The sequence below is a fragment of the Dama dama genome, chromosome 17, assembly GCF_033118175.1.
Source record: "Dama dama isolate Ldn47 chromosome 17, ASM3311817v1, whole genome shotgun sequence".
Taxonomy (NCBI): Eukaryota; Metazoa; Chordata; class Mammalia; order Artiodactyla; family Cervidae; genus Dama; species Dama dama.
Genome location: NC_083697.1, coordinates 14,606,395 through 14,625,111, shown reverse-complemented (window position 1 = coordinate 14,625,111; position 18,717 = coordinate 14,606,395). Strand labels below are relative to the sequence as shown.

The 18,717-nt window shown below is 38.5% G+C and overlaps 1 protein-coding gene across 1 annotated transcript in view; it reads left to right on the top strand.

The window, feature by feature from the left end:
- Window positions 1-18,717, top strand: part of LOC133071621 (bifunctional heparan sulfate N-deacetylase/N-sulfotransferase 3) — a 166,568-nt gene that overhangs the window by 78,843 nt on the left and 69,008 nt on the right. Inside the window, exons 4-5 of the mRNA XM_061164139.1 lie at window positions 8,010-8,195; window positions 12,911-13,039. Coding sequence (XP_061020122.1) covers window positions 8,010-8,195; window positions 12,911-13,039 — 315 coding nt within the window. The remainder of the gene's footprint in view (window positions 1-8,009; window positions 8,196-12,910; window positions 13,040-18,717) is intronic.

Here is an 18,717-nt window from a genome sequence, read left to right as displayed (position 1 = left end):
CTTTAAAATGCTTCTCAAACTCAAGGGAATAGTTTATGAATTTGTTTTCTTCACATACTGTGTGTGTATGTGTATATACATGCATATGTGTATGTATATGCATATGTCTTTTAGTGAAAAGGTTTTAATTCCACTTCTCAAACAAGCTCCTATTATCTGAAAAAAATGCATTATTTTCTGTGTGAAATAATAGCTCATACAGCCACAGCTTTTAAAGAAGCCAGTTTAAAAACCGAAGCAAACCATTTTCTTCTAGAAACAACTCCAAAAGATACTACCAAATATAAACATAGGTACACTTTATTGGAAGCCCATTTTATCTGTAAATGTAAATTCTCAATACTAGAAGATAGTTAAACAAAGCATGAACTTCTATATACTGAAGAAATGGGACATTCTAACCCAAATTAACTTCAGAAAAGCATTTAGAAGTATTTTGAAATTACTTTGTAATGAAGTTTGTAAAGAAGTTTTAGATTTTCTTCCAACTTTAGAATGTAGAATGTTTGTTTTTGTTTTGTTTCAGAGTGTCTGTTTGATTTCCTATCATTGTACATTTTTTATTACATTAGTTTGTGTACTTGCTAATCTGAAAAATATGGAAATGGGCAACACAATTTCAGGTCATTAGTGGAAATTTAAAATGTTCTCTTTAGAAAGACTGAAATAGAGGAAAATATTAAGAGTAAAGTACCATTCTTGGGTATACACCTGGACAAAACTATAATTCAAAAAGATACTTGTACCCCTATGTTCATAACAGCACTATTCACAGTGGCCAAGTCATAGACACAACCTGAATGAGCACTGACAGATGAATGGATAGAGAAGATGTGGTACATACATACCATGGAATATTACTCAGCTGTTAAAAAAAAAAACAAAATAATGCCATTTGCAGCAACACAGACACAACTCAACATCATTATACCAAGTGAAGTAAGTCGGAAAGAAAAAGACAAATACTAGGTGATATCACTTATATGTAGTTTAAAATATGGCACAGATGAACCTATCTACAAAACAGAAGGCAGCCTCACAGACACAGAGATCGGATTTGTGGCTGCCAAGGGACAGGGAGGGAGAATGAAGAATGGACTGGGAATCTGGGGGCTTGCAGATGCCAGCCATCATTCAGAATGGATAAATAGCTAAGTCCTACTGTACAGCTGCTGCTGCTGCCAAGTCGCTGCAGTCATGTCTGACTCTGTGACCCCATAGACGGCAGCCCACCAGGCTCCCCCGACCCTGGGATTCTCCAGGCAAGAATACCAGATGGCACAGGAAACTAAATCCAGTCTCCTGGGATAAACCATAATAGAAAAGAACATTTTAAAAAAGAATGTATATATGTATAAAACTGAGTCTCTCTGCTGGTACAGCAGAGACTAGCACAACACATTGTAAATCAACTACAATTTTTAAAAAGTAAAGTACCATTCTTGATTACTAGCAAGAATTTAAATAAGAAATATCACCAAGGATTTGTTGTTGTTCTTCAGTCGCTCAGTTGTGTCTGACTCTTTGTGACCCCATGGACTGCAGCACGCCAGGCTTTCCTGTCCTTCACCATCTCCCAGAGCTTGCTCAAACTCATGTCCATTGAGTTCAAGATGCCATCCAACCATCTTGTGCTCTGTCGTCCCCTTCTCTTCCCACCTTCAATCTTTCCCATCATCAGGGTCTTTTCTAATGAGTCGGCTCTTTGCATCAGGTGGCCAGAGTATTGGAGCTTCAGCTTCAGCATCAGTCCTTCCAGTGAATATTCAGGGTTGATTTCCTTTAGGATTGACTGGTTGGATCTCCTTGCAGTCCAAGGGACTCTCAAAAGTCCAACACCACTGTTCAAAAGCATCAATTATCAAGAATAGTAAAAAACAATTATTTCTTTAGGAATGAAGTTACTGTGTTTCTCAAATACATGAATGCCAATTTATTCCTTTTATTCTTTTGGTTTTGAGAAAGTTTTTCTGAGAAATACCACATCACTTTTTGCTTAATAAAATTGTGTTATCTTCATATTTGCATGTGGAAACATCTGAACATACAATTTAGGAAAGTCTTGCAATTTTTAATTCTATACAGTGTAGTTTAAATATAAATTCAAGGAGGGTTCAGGATGGGGAACACATGTAAATCCATGGCTGATTCATATCAATGTACGGCAAAAACCACTACAATATTGTAAAGTAATTAGCCTCCAACTAATATAAATAAATGAAAAAAATAAAATTAAATTTAAAAATATAAATTCATAATAATAAATGTCTGTTTATTACTTGAATAATAATCTTTAACTGTAGTCTCAAAAGTGTTTTGAAGTATTACTTTTATGGGTGTTAATTTTATAGGTGTTAAATTTCTCTGTGAGTTACCATATGTCCATTCTGCAGAGAACTGACAGTTTGAGATAATTGAGAGAGTAAAAATTAGAATGGGAGGGAGGCAGTCAGAATCAGTTCACACACTTGTTCATTAATGTTACTGGAGTGCTTGCTGTTGGCAAGACGCTGGGCTGATAGCAGTGGATAAAACAGAACCCAGAATTCATGGAGCTTATTGTTTAATGAGGAAGAGAGACATTAAGAAACAATTATATGGGACTTGCCTTGTGTTCCAGTGGTTAAGAATCCGCCTGCCAGTGCAGGGGCCCTGGGTTTGATCCCTGGTCCGGGGAGATCCCACATGCTGCGGAACAGCTAAGCCCACAGGCCACAATGCAGAGCCACGTGCTGCAGCTGCTGAGGCCCTGGCGCCTAGAGTCCGTGCTCCGCAACGAGAGGGAGCCTGAGCGCAGCAGCAAACACCATGCGGGACCGAAACAAATACATGCAGGGAAAACTGTAACAGACTTATTAAGGGCAGAGAAATAATTACATGAGTGAATGTTCACTTACAAACTGTGCTGTGTACCATGGAAAAAAGATGAGCACTACTAAGAGCCGTCGTAATGTGGACTTAATTTAGATTGGGACTTGTCGGTGGAGGCTTCTCTGAAGATATCACAGATAAAGTAACTAAGAGAGATCTCAAATTTATCCAAGTGAAGAGTTGGACTAGGGAAATTCTAGTCTGGGAAGACCACAGGTGGGAGGATGCTGAGGATGGAAACTGCTTGGTGACTTTCAAGAAAAAATTAACGTGATTAAAATACAGTAAAATGTGGAGGGTGGTACAAAACGAGGCAAGAGAGAGAAGCAAAAGTCACACCGTGCAAGATTCACGACCATTCTAAGAATTTTGTATTTTATCTTAAGTGCCAGGGGAAACCGTGGAAAGATTTTGAGTATGTCACTGGGTCATATTTGGGTGTTAAAGTGCGACTCTGGCTGCTATGTAGAGGATGGATTGGAAGCACACAGAGTGGAAATGGGTCCAATGATTAGGAGGCCATGGAATAACATGCAGACTGGATTAGGGGAGTGACGATGATGCTGATTTTAGAACTGGAGAAAAGTGAATAGGTTTCAGATTTACAGTAGAGACATACTGATAGAACATGATAATGACCTAGATTAAGAAGGGAATGAAGAAATGTGTCAAGAATAGCCTCTGTCTTTTTGACACAGAAACTCGTTGGTTGATAACTGATCATGTTATTTAGTCGCATGGAGGAACCCTGGGGAAAGAGCCTGTTTGGTAGAGCTTGAGAGGCGGAGTTTCAGAGTTCAGTTGTGAGACTAATTAATCCCACTTGTGTTCTAAGTATTTAACATACATTTTATAGTAACATAGACATAATCCCCAATCTTTTTGGTCCATGTCCTCTACTAAGGAAATTCTGATTATAGATGCTAGATCTAAGATGCTACTTTCAATCAAGGATTAATGAAAAGAATAAGGGGAATTAACTTTTTAATCTAAAATGTCTACTCTCTTAGACTTTTTGACCTAGATTCCAAAATAATAGTGTACTCAATTTCAAATTAAAAGATCTGGAAGAGGAAAAAAAAGATCTGGAAGAGAAGAGCAGGAGTTTAGCATAAGGAATAAATCTGAAACATAATAGACTGCCTTCCAGAACATACAACCTGCAATCTTAGCCCAAACTTTTCTGTGCAATAATATTTCAGGTGTTCTTCCTGGTATTGAATGCAAATTTGGGGGCCAATTTACATTGCCTTCATCTCTTTTAAGAGAGACCACCTACTGACTCATGCTCAGTGAGTCACAGGTTGGAGCCACGTGGCCTTGGTTGAGGGTAGACAGATCAGGAGGAAAGCAGGCCCAGGAGGGGACAGTGAGTGGGACAGAAGGTACAAAGCCTCATGAGGGACAATCTCCAAGTCCACAGTGAAAGCAGAAAAAAGGGCCTGTCTTTTATTGACAGAGAAAGGGTGGCCCAGTATTTTCATAATTCCACATTATACCTGAGACACAGATTTGATCCCTGGGTCAGGAAGAGCCCCTGGAGGAGGAAATGGCAACCCATTCTAGTATTCTTGATTGGGAAGTCCCATGGAGAGAGCAGCCTGGTGGGCTACAGTCCATGGGGTCACAAAGAGTCCTATGTGACTGAGCACACACACACCACTAGCTTTTTATCACAGCCATGGCCCCAAACTCAGCTTCAAAAAGATACATCATCAAGAGGAATGTGGTACTATCTAGTGTAATCTAATACCATTGAGTTAAGTAGGATGATAGCTTATTTAAAAATGAAGGCAGGCCAACAATGACAACGATACTAAACGACATTCACTGAATGTGTATCATGTTTCAGGAACTGCACTCAGTGCTTTCCATGTATTATATTATCGAATTTCCTCCAAACCCCTTATGAGGTTTAGAGGTCATAAGTCATTCTCCAAAGCCCACATAGGTGGTAAATGCAAGAGTGAAATGGCCAGGTCTGTTTGCCTCCAGAAGTGGAGTTAGCTACCAGTGTGCCTCAGATTGTATCAGCATACGAATCAAAGATGAGATTATAGAACCTCAGTAGTTCTTTAGAGTTAAGAGCTAAAACTAAAAACAGGAATTGTGTACATGTTGGTTTGCAAATATTTGGGACTATTCCTGGCTTTCCAGGTGGTGCAGTGGTAAAGAATCCGCCTGCCAATCCAGGAGATGCAGTTCGATCCCTAGGCGGAAGAGCCCCTGGAGAAGGAAATGGCAGCCCACTCCAATGTTCTTGTCTGGGAAATATTCCAAAATAAGGGGAATGTCTCTGCTGTATTGGACGGTCCTTTTCTTACACGGTGTTCTGAAGAGATAGGTGACCACTTACAGGTATTTAAAAACTACCTTGAGCTTTCTGTCAGCATAATTTCTCACACACTTGGAGATACCTGAGTTTTATAATGTCGCTCCTGTCATTGTGAATTTCACTTTTGCTTCCTTGTATACCCTTTTTAAAGCTGTTAACCTGTACTTGTTCACCATTTTCCTTTAAATTTCTATGGTTGAAATTCACTTGCTTTCCACTGGTTCATTATCATTACACCCCTGTTCTTAAACCACTTTAGATAAATATTTCACTGACTTTTTCTAATACAAAGTATATGTTGGTAATTTTTAGTTGAAAAAAAATGCCTTAGTTTGAGTTTTTAAAAACCAAGGGGGAGAAAAGAAATGATATTTCAATTCACTTTGTAGTGAAATTCAATTTTTTTTATTAAAAAATATTTTATTTCATGTTCTTCACATTTACAGGGTTTCTATCAAGTGGTCAGTTGTCAATCACATTTTCCCCCTTTAAAAGTATTTGTTTGGTTTTGCTATTTTTAAGACTTTTTCATTGCTTTTAGTTTTCACAGCTTTGCTCTGTAAATGTTGATTTTTTTTAAACTTATCTTGCTTTGAAGTTTAACAGATTTTTTTAATGTATCCCATCAGTTTTGGGAAATAACTATTCACTATTTCTTCAGTTGCTGCTTCTAATTCTAAATGACATAATAATAAGGCTCAGTTGCGTCTGACCCTTTGTGACCCCATGGCAGGCATGTGACCCCTGCCAGGCTCCTCTGTCCATGGGATTCTCTAGGGAAGAATACTGGAGGGGGTTGCCATTTCCTTCTCCAGGGGATCTTCCCAACCCAGGGATCGAACCCATGTCTTTTATGTCTCCTGCACTGGCAGGCAGGTTCTTTACCACTAGCATCACCTGGGAAGCCCAGATAATAATTGCCTAGTTATGGTAATTTCTAGAAAAGATGCAAATAAAGTGAAGAACATGGTGATTTCCTCCCACCCTTCGGAAACACAAGTATAATCCACTCCACCTCTCAACCCACCCATTCTCTTCCTCGCAACAACAGTGTGGCAGCTCCCTTTCCAGCATCCTCAGCTACAGCTGACTGAGCTGAGTTCTGAATGATGAAGACTTATAAGTTAAGAGAAAAAGGGCAGGGGCACAGGTGGGATGCATGAGACAAGTGCTCGGACCTGGTGCACTGGGAAGACCCAGAGGAATTGGGTGGAGAGGGAGGTGGGAGGGGGGATCGGGATGGGGAATACGTGTAAATCTATGGCTGATTCATATCAATGTATGACCAAAAAATAATAATAATAAAAATAATAATTATAAAAAAAAAAGAAAAAATAACTAAGACTGGCAAAAAAAAAAAAAGAGAAAAGGGGCATTCCAGTTAGGTAGATAGTATGTACAATGTACAGCAAAGATGTAAAGGGAATCATCAGAAATTGGGGTGGGGAGATGAATGCAAATAGGACATAATCTACGTTAGGTAGGTTGGGACCAAATTTTGAGAGCCTTTCCTGCCGTACTGAAGGAGTCTGATAGATACTTAAGGGATAACACACCGCTGGCAGCCCATGAGCCTTCTGTGCTTAGGTGCTCAGACACTTCCTTCACCTCCTATTATTATTTAGGTTGAAAGCAAAGCTTGTCATGCCTTTTCCATTTTATCCATATCCGTTTGTAGCATATTTCTGTAATTCCTGATACCATGGTTCTCTGTGCGTGAAATTGTGCTTTGGCATGAAGAAAAACCACAACTAATTCAACGGAAGTCTATTTGGGTGGAACTTTTGGAAAAATACAAGTAGAAAAATAAAATATCATTTAGGAGAAAAAAAATACATATCTGCCACTGAAGCTACAAGTGTTCTTTTAATGAAAGGCATTTCATCTTATATGCAAAGGACACTTATTAGGATTAGTGGGCCATCTGAAATGAAGAAGAATAATTACAATTATACAGAGTTGTCCCAAGCCCCCTCCAAAATAGCCCAGTTGTCGCATAGATTTATGTTTGGAATTTCGAGAGGTGGTCAGGACCAAATGAATAGAAGAAGGAGGAGCTGGGAGAGAAGGGGTACAGAGAGGGAGTGTGTGTGTTTAATTTAGAAAATTTTTAAGCTGGATTCATTTTATATACTAAAGCTGGATTTCAGATCAACTGAATTTCCAGATTGTTAGGTTCTTTCAGAACTTCCTACTTTCACTGTAACCAAGCTTTGGCTTCAAAGAAAATTGGTCTATAAAATTTTTACCGCATTTCCTAGTCAAAATTGTGTGCTTCTACCAAGGCAGGGAACACCGTTACTGGCCCTCTCCTTGAGAGACCAGCAGAAATGTGGCAAACCTGGTAGAAACTGGGATACAGGCAAAGTAAAATCCTGTTAGCAAGTCTAATGAGTGCAGAATGTGTTCTGTCCCTCTAGCAAGTGTCGGTTTTATTTTGTGGGAAGTACTGAGTGTTCTTTACAGTAAGTGTTTGTCATTTAACTTACTGAGATGGTGAGGAGAGAAAAGGATGTGCCTGTGACAGGATACACTGAACGCAGGCTCTTTCACATTATTCGTTAAAATCGCCAGCCCTGTCTCACCAGCTCTTAATACAAATGCATCATCATTGAGACTGGTGGAATGGCTATCGGGCTTCATGAAGTCTAGCAGTCTTCATATTCATCACTCTAATTGTACCATATAATTAAGTAATGATGGACTGAAGCAAATGTATTTGTAGCATATGTGAAAATCCTGGGGTAAAAATAGGATGCCGATAAATCTTCCCACATTCTAACTAACATTTGCTTGATCTTAGGAGCATGGCATTCCTACTGACATGGGCTATGCAGTGGCCCCTCACCATTCAGGCGTCTACCCTGTACATGTTCAGCTATATGAAGCCTGGAAGAAGGTTTGGAATATTAGAATCACCAGCACTGAAGAATATCCACACCTGAAACCAGCTAGATACCGGAGGGGCTTCATCCACAAAAACATCATGGTGAGCATCCCCAGTATGGGTCCGGCACACCACGTTCTGACAGAAAGAATGCAAGAGAAGAACAAAAGAGTGAAAGCTTAACAGAGGGGAAGCTCCGTGCAGCAGGAAGCATAGTTTCCACATCCAAGCAAAGGATGTTTTAGTTATAGTCACTGTTTTTTCAGTTCTTCAAACAGAACTTTAAAGTGTTTCTTTACTGACACTACTGCTATTAATCAGGCACTGATGTTAAACCACTAAGGAGACATTACATCTAACTTGCAGATAATTTATAGAAGCCTTCATTTCTTCAGTTGCTTAGCATGTAAAACTAACACCATCTCTCTGTATATTAACCATGCCACTCTTTTACAAGCCAAACTGTCCTCTTTATCAATGTCAGACTAAAAGAAAAAAAAAAAACTCAGGTATTTACAAGAAGCCACATGTCCTGCATAATCATTAACAAGTCATAATAGAGAGTACAAATGAGAGATGATGTTAAGTCATTTATATCTGTTGTCAAATTCTCTCCAAAGTGTCTCTATTTGGTTTTGTGTTTTTACACTGGTGACAAATATATATTGTCAAGATATATTGTTACTTAATACTTTGTGAGGCCTCTCAAAGTAAGTAATTAGGAAAAAATCCTAATTTTTTCCCAAATCAGAAGATCTAAAGAGCACTGTGGTGTTAGGCATAGGTCTCCTGATTTAGACACACATTTAGATCACACCCATATTTTGATCATCTGGGTTTTGTTGATGTGTCTACAAATCAAACTCATAAGACCTCAAATGAAACCTATTATCTTCCCTTCATTCCAGCTATTGGTCCTGCTATTTCTAATTCAGCTCAGCGATTTGAACATTGCACTACCCACCCCATGTCCAATCAGTCTCTACATTCCATCAATAATTCCTTCATAATACTTTAATATTCACTACCTTTCTCACAGCCTAATTCACTGCCTTGACTTTTATTCGTAAACCACAAGGCTGATTCCTATTTCATCTATTTACAGCTTCTATCCACCCCCTACCACAGTCTATCCCATGGACACTGCCAACCTTTTAATCCTAAATGCTGCCTTCACCTTCACCTTCCTAACCTGATTCTTTCCAGTTGTTTCCACAGCCCTTAACTTGCTCTGCAGGACCTAAAAACAATTTAAACTAAGTCCACCTTTCTGGCTCCTATCTTCCCGTAGTTAGCACAGACTCACTCCAGCCAAAAAGATCTGCAGCAATATCACCGTCTCCGTGCCTCTGTTGTCCTTTCAACCTTGAAAGACTTTCTGACCACTCTCTACCTGTTCCTATTCCATTTATTCCTCAGTATCAAGTCCCATATCATATATAACATAAAGCACTTTGGTGTATGTCTAGCAGTTCAGCACCTAGGTCTGGCCTGAAGTGAACTGAAGTCGCTCAGTTGTGTCCGACTCTTTGCAACCCCATGGACTTTAGTCTACCACGATCCTCTCTTCATGGGATTTTCCAGGCAAGGGTACTGGAGTGGGTTGCCATTTCCTTCTCCAGAGGATCTTCCCAACCCAGGGATTGAACCTGGGTCTCCCGCATTGTAGGCAGACGCCTTACCATCTGAGCCACCAGGGAAGTCCAACCTAGCCACCAGGTCCGGCCTACACTGGTCTTATTCTCCTCTGAATTCCCATAACATATCATCTTGTAACGCCACTGGGAACATAAAGACTTACCACATTTCAAGATGTTTGTGCCCTAACCAGAGGCTCTGAGGCTCCAGTCCCATTGCATTATAGGGCAGTTTTTCTCTTTATTCAGTAAGGAACTGATGGAAAGCCAAGACATCCCATCCCAATCCCTGGTTGTTAAATGTGACTCTCTGAAGAGAGCCAGAGACCTCAAAGCAATTAGATTACAAACTTGAGTATTTATTTACTCTTTCTAATGGAGATACCCACTGGTAGAGACTCCCACCAGTCCTCCCAGCAGCCTCATGGGTGGCATTTACCAGGAACACTTATTGGCAGTTGCTCTAGATTCAGGCCTTGCTTGTGCATGCGCGCTCAATTGCTCAGTCATATCTGACTCTTTGCGACCCTTTGGACTACTGCCCGCCAGGCTCCTCTGTCCATGGGATTTTTCAGGCAAGAATACTGGAGAGGGTTGCCATTTCCTCCTCTAGGAGATCTTCCTGACCCAGGGATTGAACCCACATCTCCTTCATTGCGGGCGGATTCTTGATCCACTGAGCCATCAGGGAAGCCCAAATTCAGACCTTACGTATAGGATATTGGTTTTAGGTCCATTAGTGGAGATTCTTGTGATTATGGTTTTCATAACCATCTTCTAGTTAGTTAGGGTCAGCAGCTATATATAAGGTTTGCAGGGGTTTATCAATATATGAGAGTTTGAATTTGATAGTGTTACACTCCCAGAAACAGTTCTAGAGAGCAGAATGCCTAAAACTTCTCTTACTCCTTCTCTAACACTAGAGAGCTATTTCAAGAATCATGGTCAGTGTCCTGTAGCACTGGAATTAGGGAGAAGCAATGGGACATGACCCTCCTACACCCTCCTGGTCTCCTCGGCCTCCTTCGGTGGTCCACTGACCATCCTAGGGCTCACAGTGACTCTCATCCTCTCAGCAAGTGTGATCCTCCCCACAGTTGCAGGGTAAAGCCTAACACTTCCTCTTCCCTCTGTTCAAATACAAACAATTTGAGAAATAAATGAGGCTCAAATATCTTTTCACTTCTCTCTCTATCTATTGCATAGAATCAGCTAGATAATCAAGTCCCAAAGTTGGCTCTTTATGTTACCACAGTTTTTCAAGCAAGATATTAAAGCTAAATCCTAAAAGTGATTCAGAATCATGCATATTTAAAATGTAAAACTAACCTGGCATTTAATTACATGTAGGCATTTCATTATTTAGCTTTGGGATAATTCTCTCTACCTCCCAGACACTTTAAATCCTTCTTGAATATAAAGGATATACCACTGTGTTCTCCCACCTGGACTTGCATAGAATTTTGAATCAGTATTTGTGAAATAAATAACTGCTATTTCCAGGAAATTGTATTTCCATGAGTTATTAAGGAATATATTTGATTCGGTTAGAATATTTTTGCACTTAGTTCTTTTTTGTTGTTGATTTTGTGTATAACATTATGAGAATATATAATGCTTTTAAACATAACCATCATCAGAGCTAGTACTCTGCAATTAAACTGAAGTTCTCTGAATGATCTCATCAAGATAAAATAGCTTCTAAGGATATAACTTTAACCAGTTTACCAAAATAAATAGGATATGTTCAGTTTTGATTTACACAGCAATATATAATATAGTGATTGAGCTGAGAATCATGTTTTCTAAGAAAACTTTCAAGGACTAGATTGAAATTTATAATAATACACATTCAAATGAAAGAAAAGAGCCCCCCACCCCCCGCCAAGTATATTTCTAGGGAACTGCAAAGCATGGGGAGCCCTGTACAGTAATATTTTGACAACAACTGAACCAACTGTGCTTTAAGAATCAAAACAGAAAAAACTGAAGATTGATTGCTTAGGACAATAAGCTGAAGACCTGTCTATTTAAAATTCTGTAAAACTTGTATCTCTCCTAAATATATTCATTTATTTTCTACCACTTCAAGTGAATAATGACAAATGCAGATCATAAAGAAGTCATTACATAAAATTTAGCTAAAGATTGTACCACCTTGCACAGTTTTTGCTCACCCTTTTAAAATTATACTGCCATTTTACCAGGAAAGCTGTAAGAATTTGGGGAAAAAAAAAAAAAAAAAAAAAACCCTTATCACAAATATGTGTAATTGAAGTAAATAATGGCTTCTATATACAAAAGATAAAAAGAATACTTTTTACTAAGTGACCTTTTTATCATTTTGTTTGTGATGCATTACAAAAATTGCTAACCAAATGCATAATCTCTTTCTTTCTTTTGGAACTGTCAGTCTTCAGACTTAGAATTTGTGGCAGTTACTACAACCTACAGTGGTCCTTTCAGAGTAGAGCAGAAACTATGACTTGTGTCTCAAATATTTGTTCTAATTTAAAATGTTATTTCCTAAGAATCATATTAAGTTACTAATTGACTTCATTTTATAATGCATGTGTAGAATTTGATAGAAGTATTATCCTTAAATTTTTTGCCTAAAATTACAATGTATAGCACAGGCAAATCCAATACTTTTTAAATTTCATTTTTACTTTTTTTGTTTTATTTCATAAGATGCTGGAACATACTAGGTTTCATAACAGAAGTAATGACTTGGAGATTTAAAATAGATAAGTGGCTAAAATAATTCAAAGTCTGTTTTAGTTTTCACATATTTCTTCCACTGTCTTCAGTATTCCTCCTATAGTGATGTCATCCCCACTTTCCAGATTATGAAGGATTTGGGGGATGAAGGATCTCAGAGATAAAGAATCCGCCTGCAATGCAGGAGACTCGGGTTTGATCCCTGGGTTGGGAAGATCCCCTGGAGAAGGAATGGCAACCCATTTCGGTATTCTTGCCTGGGAAATCCCACAGACAAAGGAGCCTGGCAGGCTATATAGTCCATGGGGTTGCAAGAGTTGGACATGACTTGGCAACTAAACCACCACAGTAAAGAGTTGAATAATGACACCAACTTTATCTTCCATGAGGGAAGAAGCTAAGTCAGTATATTAATTGGTTGAAGGGAACTTTTTCCTTACTTGTTCGTTCTTCCTTCAGGTTCTCCCAAGACAAACCTGTGGGCTTTTCACTCACACGATTTTCTATAAAGAATATCCAGGAGGTCCTAAAGAGCTGGACAAGAGTATCCAGGGAGGTGAACTTTTCTTCACTGTGGTCCTCAACCCAGTAAGTACTTTGAGCTTTTCTCCAAATAAATAATGAAAAATGACAAAACAGATGACAAACAGGCAGGGTTTTGGTGGTTATCAGCCAAATCAATATGAAGTTTCAGTTATAAAACAGTAATTAATAACTAAATGGAACCATATTTAGTAATGGGGGCAAACTAATTCTCCAAGTAGTAATGAGATGAGGAACTCACAGAGGAACCAAGGAAGTGCTCTAGCAAACCCTTCTCTGCAATGGAAAGTCATCAAAATTCAGATACTCTTGCTTTTATGCAGAATAAAATTTTCACCTATAAAACTCTTCTGTTCCTAATGGGACCAGTTTTTCATTTAGGTGACTATACCTCTATTTTTTCCTTACTTAAAGTCAATGTAGAAGTGAAATGGGAGAGAAATTAGATAAGCAAATATGGTCACTGCTGGAACAGTCACGTTAGATCTTGTTCTGCTCTGTCTCAGGACAGGGCAGGGCAGCCTGTTTTGTTCGGCTACTACTGTTCTTTCTCCTTTACTTCTTAATATCAAGGTGCCAGTTAATACCAGCTCCCAAAGGAACCATTTGTATTTATTTCTGTTTGAGGCAAGTGTTATAGAGTTCATGAGAAATAACTAATTGAAGTAAGGTGCATAAGGAAAAGAAGGGATTTTTATTTCCCTTCTGAAAATCACTGATACAAAATGTAAAGCTGTATTTATTTACAGTAAATTTGTCCCTAATGTCAGCAATATTCAAGATTTTTTTTAAAATGTAATTCTCCAAATGGGAAGAAATTCTAAGACCCCTCTCTTGACCTTAATTTTACAGGTTTTGCAATCAAAATTGCAGATGTTTTTCATTGTCTACTAATATTCAATAGCTATCTATTTCTCAGCTCCAAGAAAATGAGATAGAAGTAAGTAAATAACTCATCTTTGGGCAAAATTAGCACATATATCAAAAAATCACTATAGTCTGAATTAATATGACATTTGGCCTTCTGGAAGTTTATTAACCGTCCTACTGCCAAAATATAAATAATTCTGATTTATATATCAGAAATAACCTGGTTCTTCTATCTTCTTTACAAATGGAAGTCTCTTTGGAATCATCTCATATGGTTTTCTTCATTTTTTTCCTCAATTCAATGAAAAGAGTTAAACCAATACCTGATTGTGAACTGAAAACTCAGTTAAAATATTCTTAATATGGTAACATTATCACGATAATTTTAAGACTCCTTAATCTATAATCTGTAAAATTCTAATGTTTTCTACTTCCTTTCAACAAAAAGGACTGTGAACAGGTAATCATTTATTTGATTTTTTTAAACAACAGTTGCTTTGGCGCTTAAGAAATTCATAGTAGTATTGTAATTTCAGAACTTTCTAAACCAAATTAGTTGTATTTAACATAGAAGAAATTCAAAACTAGATCATTCATGACCAGTTGTTGTTGTTGTTCAGTTGCTAAGTCGTGGCTGACTCTTTGTGACCCCATGAACTGCAGCATGCCAGGTTTTCCTATCTTTCACTATCTCCCAGAGTTTGCTCAAACTCATGTCCATTGAGTTGGTGATGCCATCCAACCTTCTCATCCTCTGTCATTCCCTTCTCCTCCTGTCTTCAATCTTTCCCAGCATCAGGGTCTTTTCCAGTGAGTCAGCTATTCACATCAGGTGGTCAAAGTATTAGAGCTTCAGTATCAGTCCTTCCAATGAATATTCAGGGTTGATTTCCTTGAGGATTGACTGGTTTGATCTCCATGCCATCCAAGGGATTCTCAAGAATCTTCTCCAGTACCACAGTTCGAAAGCATCAGTTCTCCAGTACTCAGCCTTCCTTATAGCCCAACTCTTACATCCACACGTGACTACTGGAAAAACCATAGCTTTGACTATATGGACCTTTGTCAGCAAAGTGATGTCTCCACTTTTTAATATACTGTCTAGATTTCTCATAGCTTTTCTTCCAAGGAGAAGTGTCTTTTAATTTCATGGCTTCAATCACTGTCCACAGTGATTTTGGAGTACAGGAAAATAAAATCTGTCAGTTTCCACTTTTTTTCCATCAATTCGCCATGAAGTGATGGGACCAGATGCCATGATCTTCATTTTTTGAATGTTGAGCTTTAAGCCAGGTTTTTCACTCTCCCCTTTCACCCTCATCAAGAGGCTCTTTAGTTCCTCTTTGCTTTTCTGCCATCAGGGTGGTATCATCTGCAAATGTGAGGTTGCTGATATTTCTCCTAGCAATCTTCATTCCAGCTTGTGCTTCATCCAGCCCAACATTTTACCTGATGTAAATAAGGTAAATGATGTACTCTGTAAATAAGCAGGGTGATAAGATACAGCTTTGATGTACTCCTTTCCCAATTTGGAACCAGTCCATTATTCCATGTCCAGTTCTAGCTGTTGCTTTTGGACCTGAATACAGGTTTCTGAGGAGGCAGGTAAGGTGGTCTGGTATTCCCATCTCTTTAATAATTTTCCAGTTTGTTGTGATCCACACAGTCAAAGGCTTTAGTCAATGAGAAGTAGATTTTTTTTTTAATTCCCTTGCTTTTACTATGATCCAACCAATGTTGGCCATTTGATTTCTGGCTCCTCTGCCTTTTCTAAATCCAGCTTATACGTCTGGAAGTTATCGGTTCATATACTGTTGAAGCTTAACCTGAAGGATATTGAGCATTACCTTGCTACCATGTGAAATTAGCACAATTATACAGTAGTTTGAACATTCTCTGGCATTTCCTTTGGGATTGAAATGAAAACTGACCTTTTCCGGTCCTGTGGCCACTGCTGAGTTTTCCAAATTTGCTAGCATATTGACAGGAGTACTTTAACAGCATCAATTTTTAGGATTTTTAAATAGTTCAGCTGGAATTCCATCACCTCCACTAGTTTTGTTCATAGTAAGATTTCCTAAGGCCTACTAGGCTTCACCCTCCAGGATGTCTGGCTCTAGGTGAGTGACCACACCATGGTGGTTATCTGGGTCATTAAGACCTTTTTCATACAGTTCTGTGTATTCTTGCCACTTCTTAATATCTTCTACTTCTGTTAGGTCTTTGCCATTTCTGTCCTTTATTGAGCCCATCTTTGTATGAAATGTTCCCTTGGTATCTCCAATTTCCTTGAAGAGATCTCGAGTCTTTCCCATTTTATTGTTTCCTCTATTTCTTTGCATTGATCATGTCCAATATAGTTACAAATATTTAATTTTTACTAATTAAAAAACGTATTATTTTCTTAACTGAAAAAAATCTCATAGTAAAGCTTATGTTAATCTTGGATACTAATTTGAACTAAACTAACTGGGGAAACAGTGGAAGCAGTGTCAGACTTTATTTTGAGAGGCTCCAAAATCACTGCGGATGGTAACTACAGCCATGAAATTAAAAGACGCTTACTCCTTGGAAGGAAAGTTATGACCAACCTAGATAGCATATTAAAAAGCAGAGACATTATTTTGCCAACGAAGGTCTGTCTAGTCAAGGCTATGGTTTTTCCAGTGGTCATGTATGGATGTGAGAGTTGGACTGTGAAGAAAGATGAGCGCCGAAAAATTGATGCTTTTGAACTGTGGTGTTGGAGAAGACTCTTGAGAGTCCCTTGGACTGCAAGGAGATCCAACCAGTCCATCCTAAAGGAGATCAGTCCTACCCAGTCCTTCATTGGAAGGACTGATGCTGAAGCTGAAACTCCGTACTTTGGCCATCTCATGTGAAGAGCTGACTCATTGGAAAAGACCGTGATGCTGGGAGGGATTGGGGGCAGGAGGAGAAGGGGATGACAGAGGATGAGATGGCTGGATGACATCACCGACTCAATGGACATGAGTTTGAGTAAACTCTGGGAGTTGGTGATGGACAGGGAGGCCTTGCGTGCTGCGATTCATGGGGTCGCAGAGAGTTGGACACGACTGAGCGCCTGAACTGAACTGAACAAACCCTTCAAATGTTTAGCAAAATTTGCTACTTTTCAGGCCTTTATCTATTGATAAAGGTTATTACCTTTGGCAAATTCGTTTGTCTTGCTGAGGAGATTCACAGGGAATAAACGGGAGAAAAAACTTCCCAAAATGTTCTTTTCTGATTCAAAAAACCTTCAGTAGACAATTACTTTCAGATAAATCCTGGGATTCAAAATAAATGACAGACCTTGCTAGATACCAAAATATATTCAAGGAATCCAAATTAACTTCATCTGGCACGCAAACTCCAATTTTTGGAAGCAACTATAGTTCCCTAGAGACTTGTGGTTAAGAAGCGCACTTCTAGACTCAGCCCACGTCTTCGCCAAGGAAAGACTACTCTCGTTAGTTAGTGAGGTCTGCCTTGCAGAACAGAGTGAGGAGTGTTTCCCATGGCCTGTTTCCCATGAATTCTCCATCCCAAAATAAAATGTCTGGATAAAGTCTCTGTTAAAATTAAGAAAGGTCCTTACTGTATAACACAGGGAACTCTGCTCAGTGTTATGTGGCAGCCTGGATGGGAGGGGAGTTTGGGGGAGAAGGGATACATGTGCATGTATGGCTGAGGCCCTTTGCTGCTCACCTGAAACTATCACAACTTTGTTAACTGGCTATACCCCAATACAAAATAGTTTTTTAAAAAAGAAAAGAAAACGAAAGGTCCGGGTACAAGTAGGCATGCTAGTAATTTAGCACATGACACTTTTTAAGGACTGAATGAGAATGAGAAAATCTGATGGAATCGAGTAGTTACTAGCTACAGGAAAGAAAAAAATTTAATTATAGCAGATTTGAAAGATAGTAATTATGAGCTTCAGTGATACTCCAGACCTTGATAAGAAGTATTTCATATGTGAATGAATGAAATTTAATGTCCAACAATGGGGTATGGGTACTACAAGAGCAAATTTTGTTCCCCCCAGAGTGGAATACATTCGGCCATTAAAAAATACATTGTATAATAATTTTTAATGATATAGAAAATACTTATATTTAATGAAAAAAAGTAAGTTATTAGAAAACTAGATGTGAGCGTGCAAATAAACTAGAATGAATTCAGCAGAATGTTAACAATGGTTGCCCTAGATCATAAGATTAAAGATGATTTTCGCTCATTTGCCTAATTTTTAGAGGTCTACATTGAACATGTATACTCTTAAAACCAGCACACACACAGAAAATGTTACGTTAAAAACAACAAGAAAGAATTATGTAACACTAACAATGAAGGCTATAAAATGTAATTATTTATTTAGTGATATATCAGGGGAAGAATTAGTATTTACTCAGTTCCAATTGTTCCCTATCTGTCCCACGTGTCACCTAACACCTGCCTTGCTGCACAGTTATCCGTGTGTATATATAGCACCTTTTCTTCTATATGAGGGGACATTCTTGCAGAATGAACTCTGTGTGTTTCATTTTTGTGCTTCCCATGGTATCTGGATTAATGTTTTAAATCTAGTAAGAGGTCACTAAATGTTTTCTAAATGACTAACTAAACGCAAGAATAGCTATGTTTTAGGGGCATCACTTGACTTAGGGGCATATCCAAATGTGAGTAATAATAAGCTTGGTTTTAATAAAACTACATTCTAGCAGATTCTCTGCTTTCAAGAGAAAGAAATTCAGGATCCAGGAAATTTTTACAGGACCCTAAATGTTTGGCAGGTTTTTACAAGTGATGATGAATTAGCCTGACATGGAACAATGGATAATTAAAGC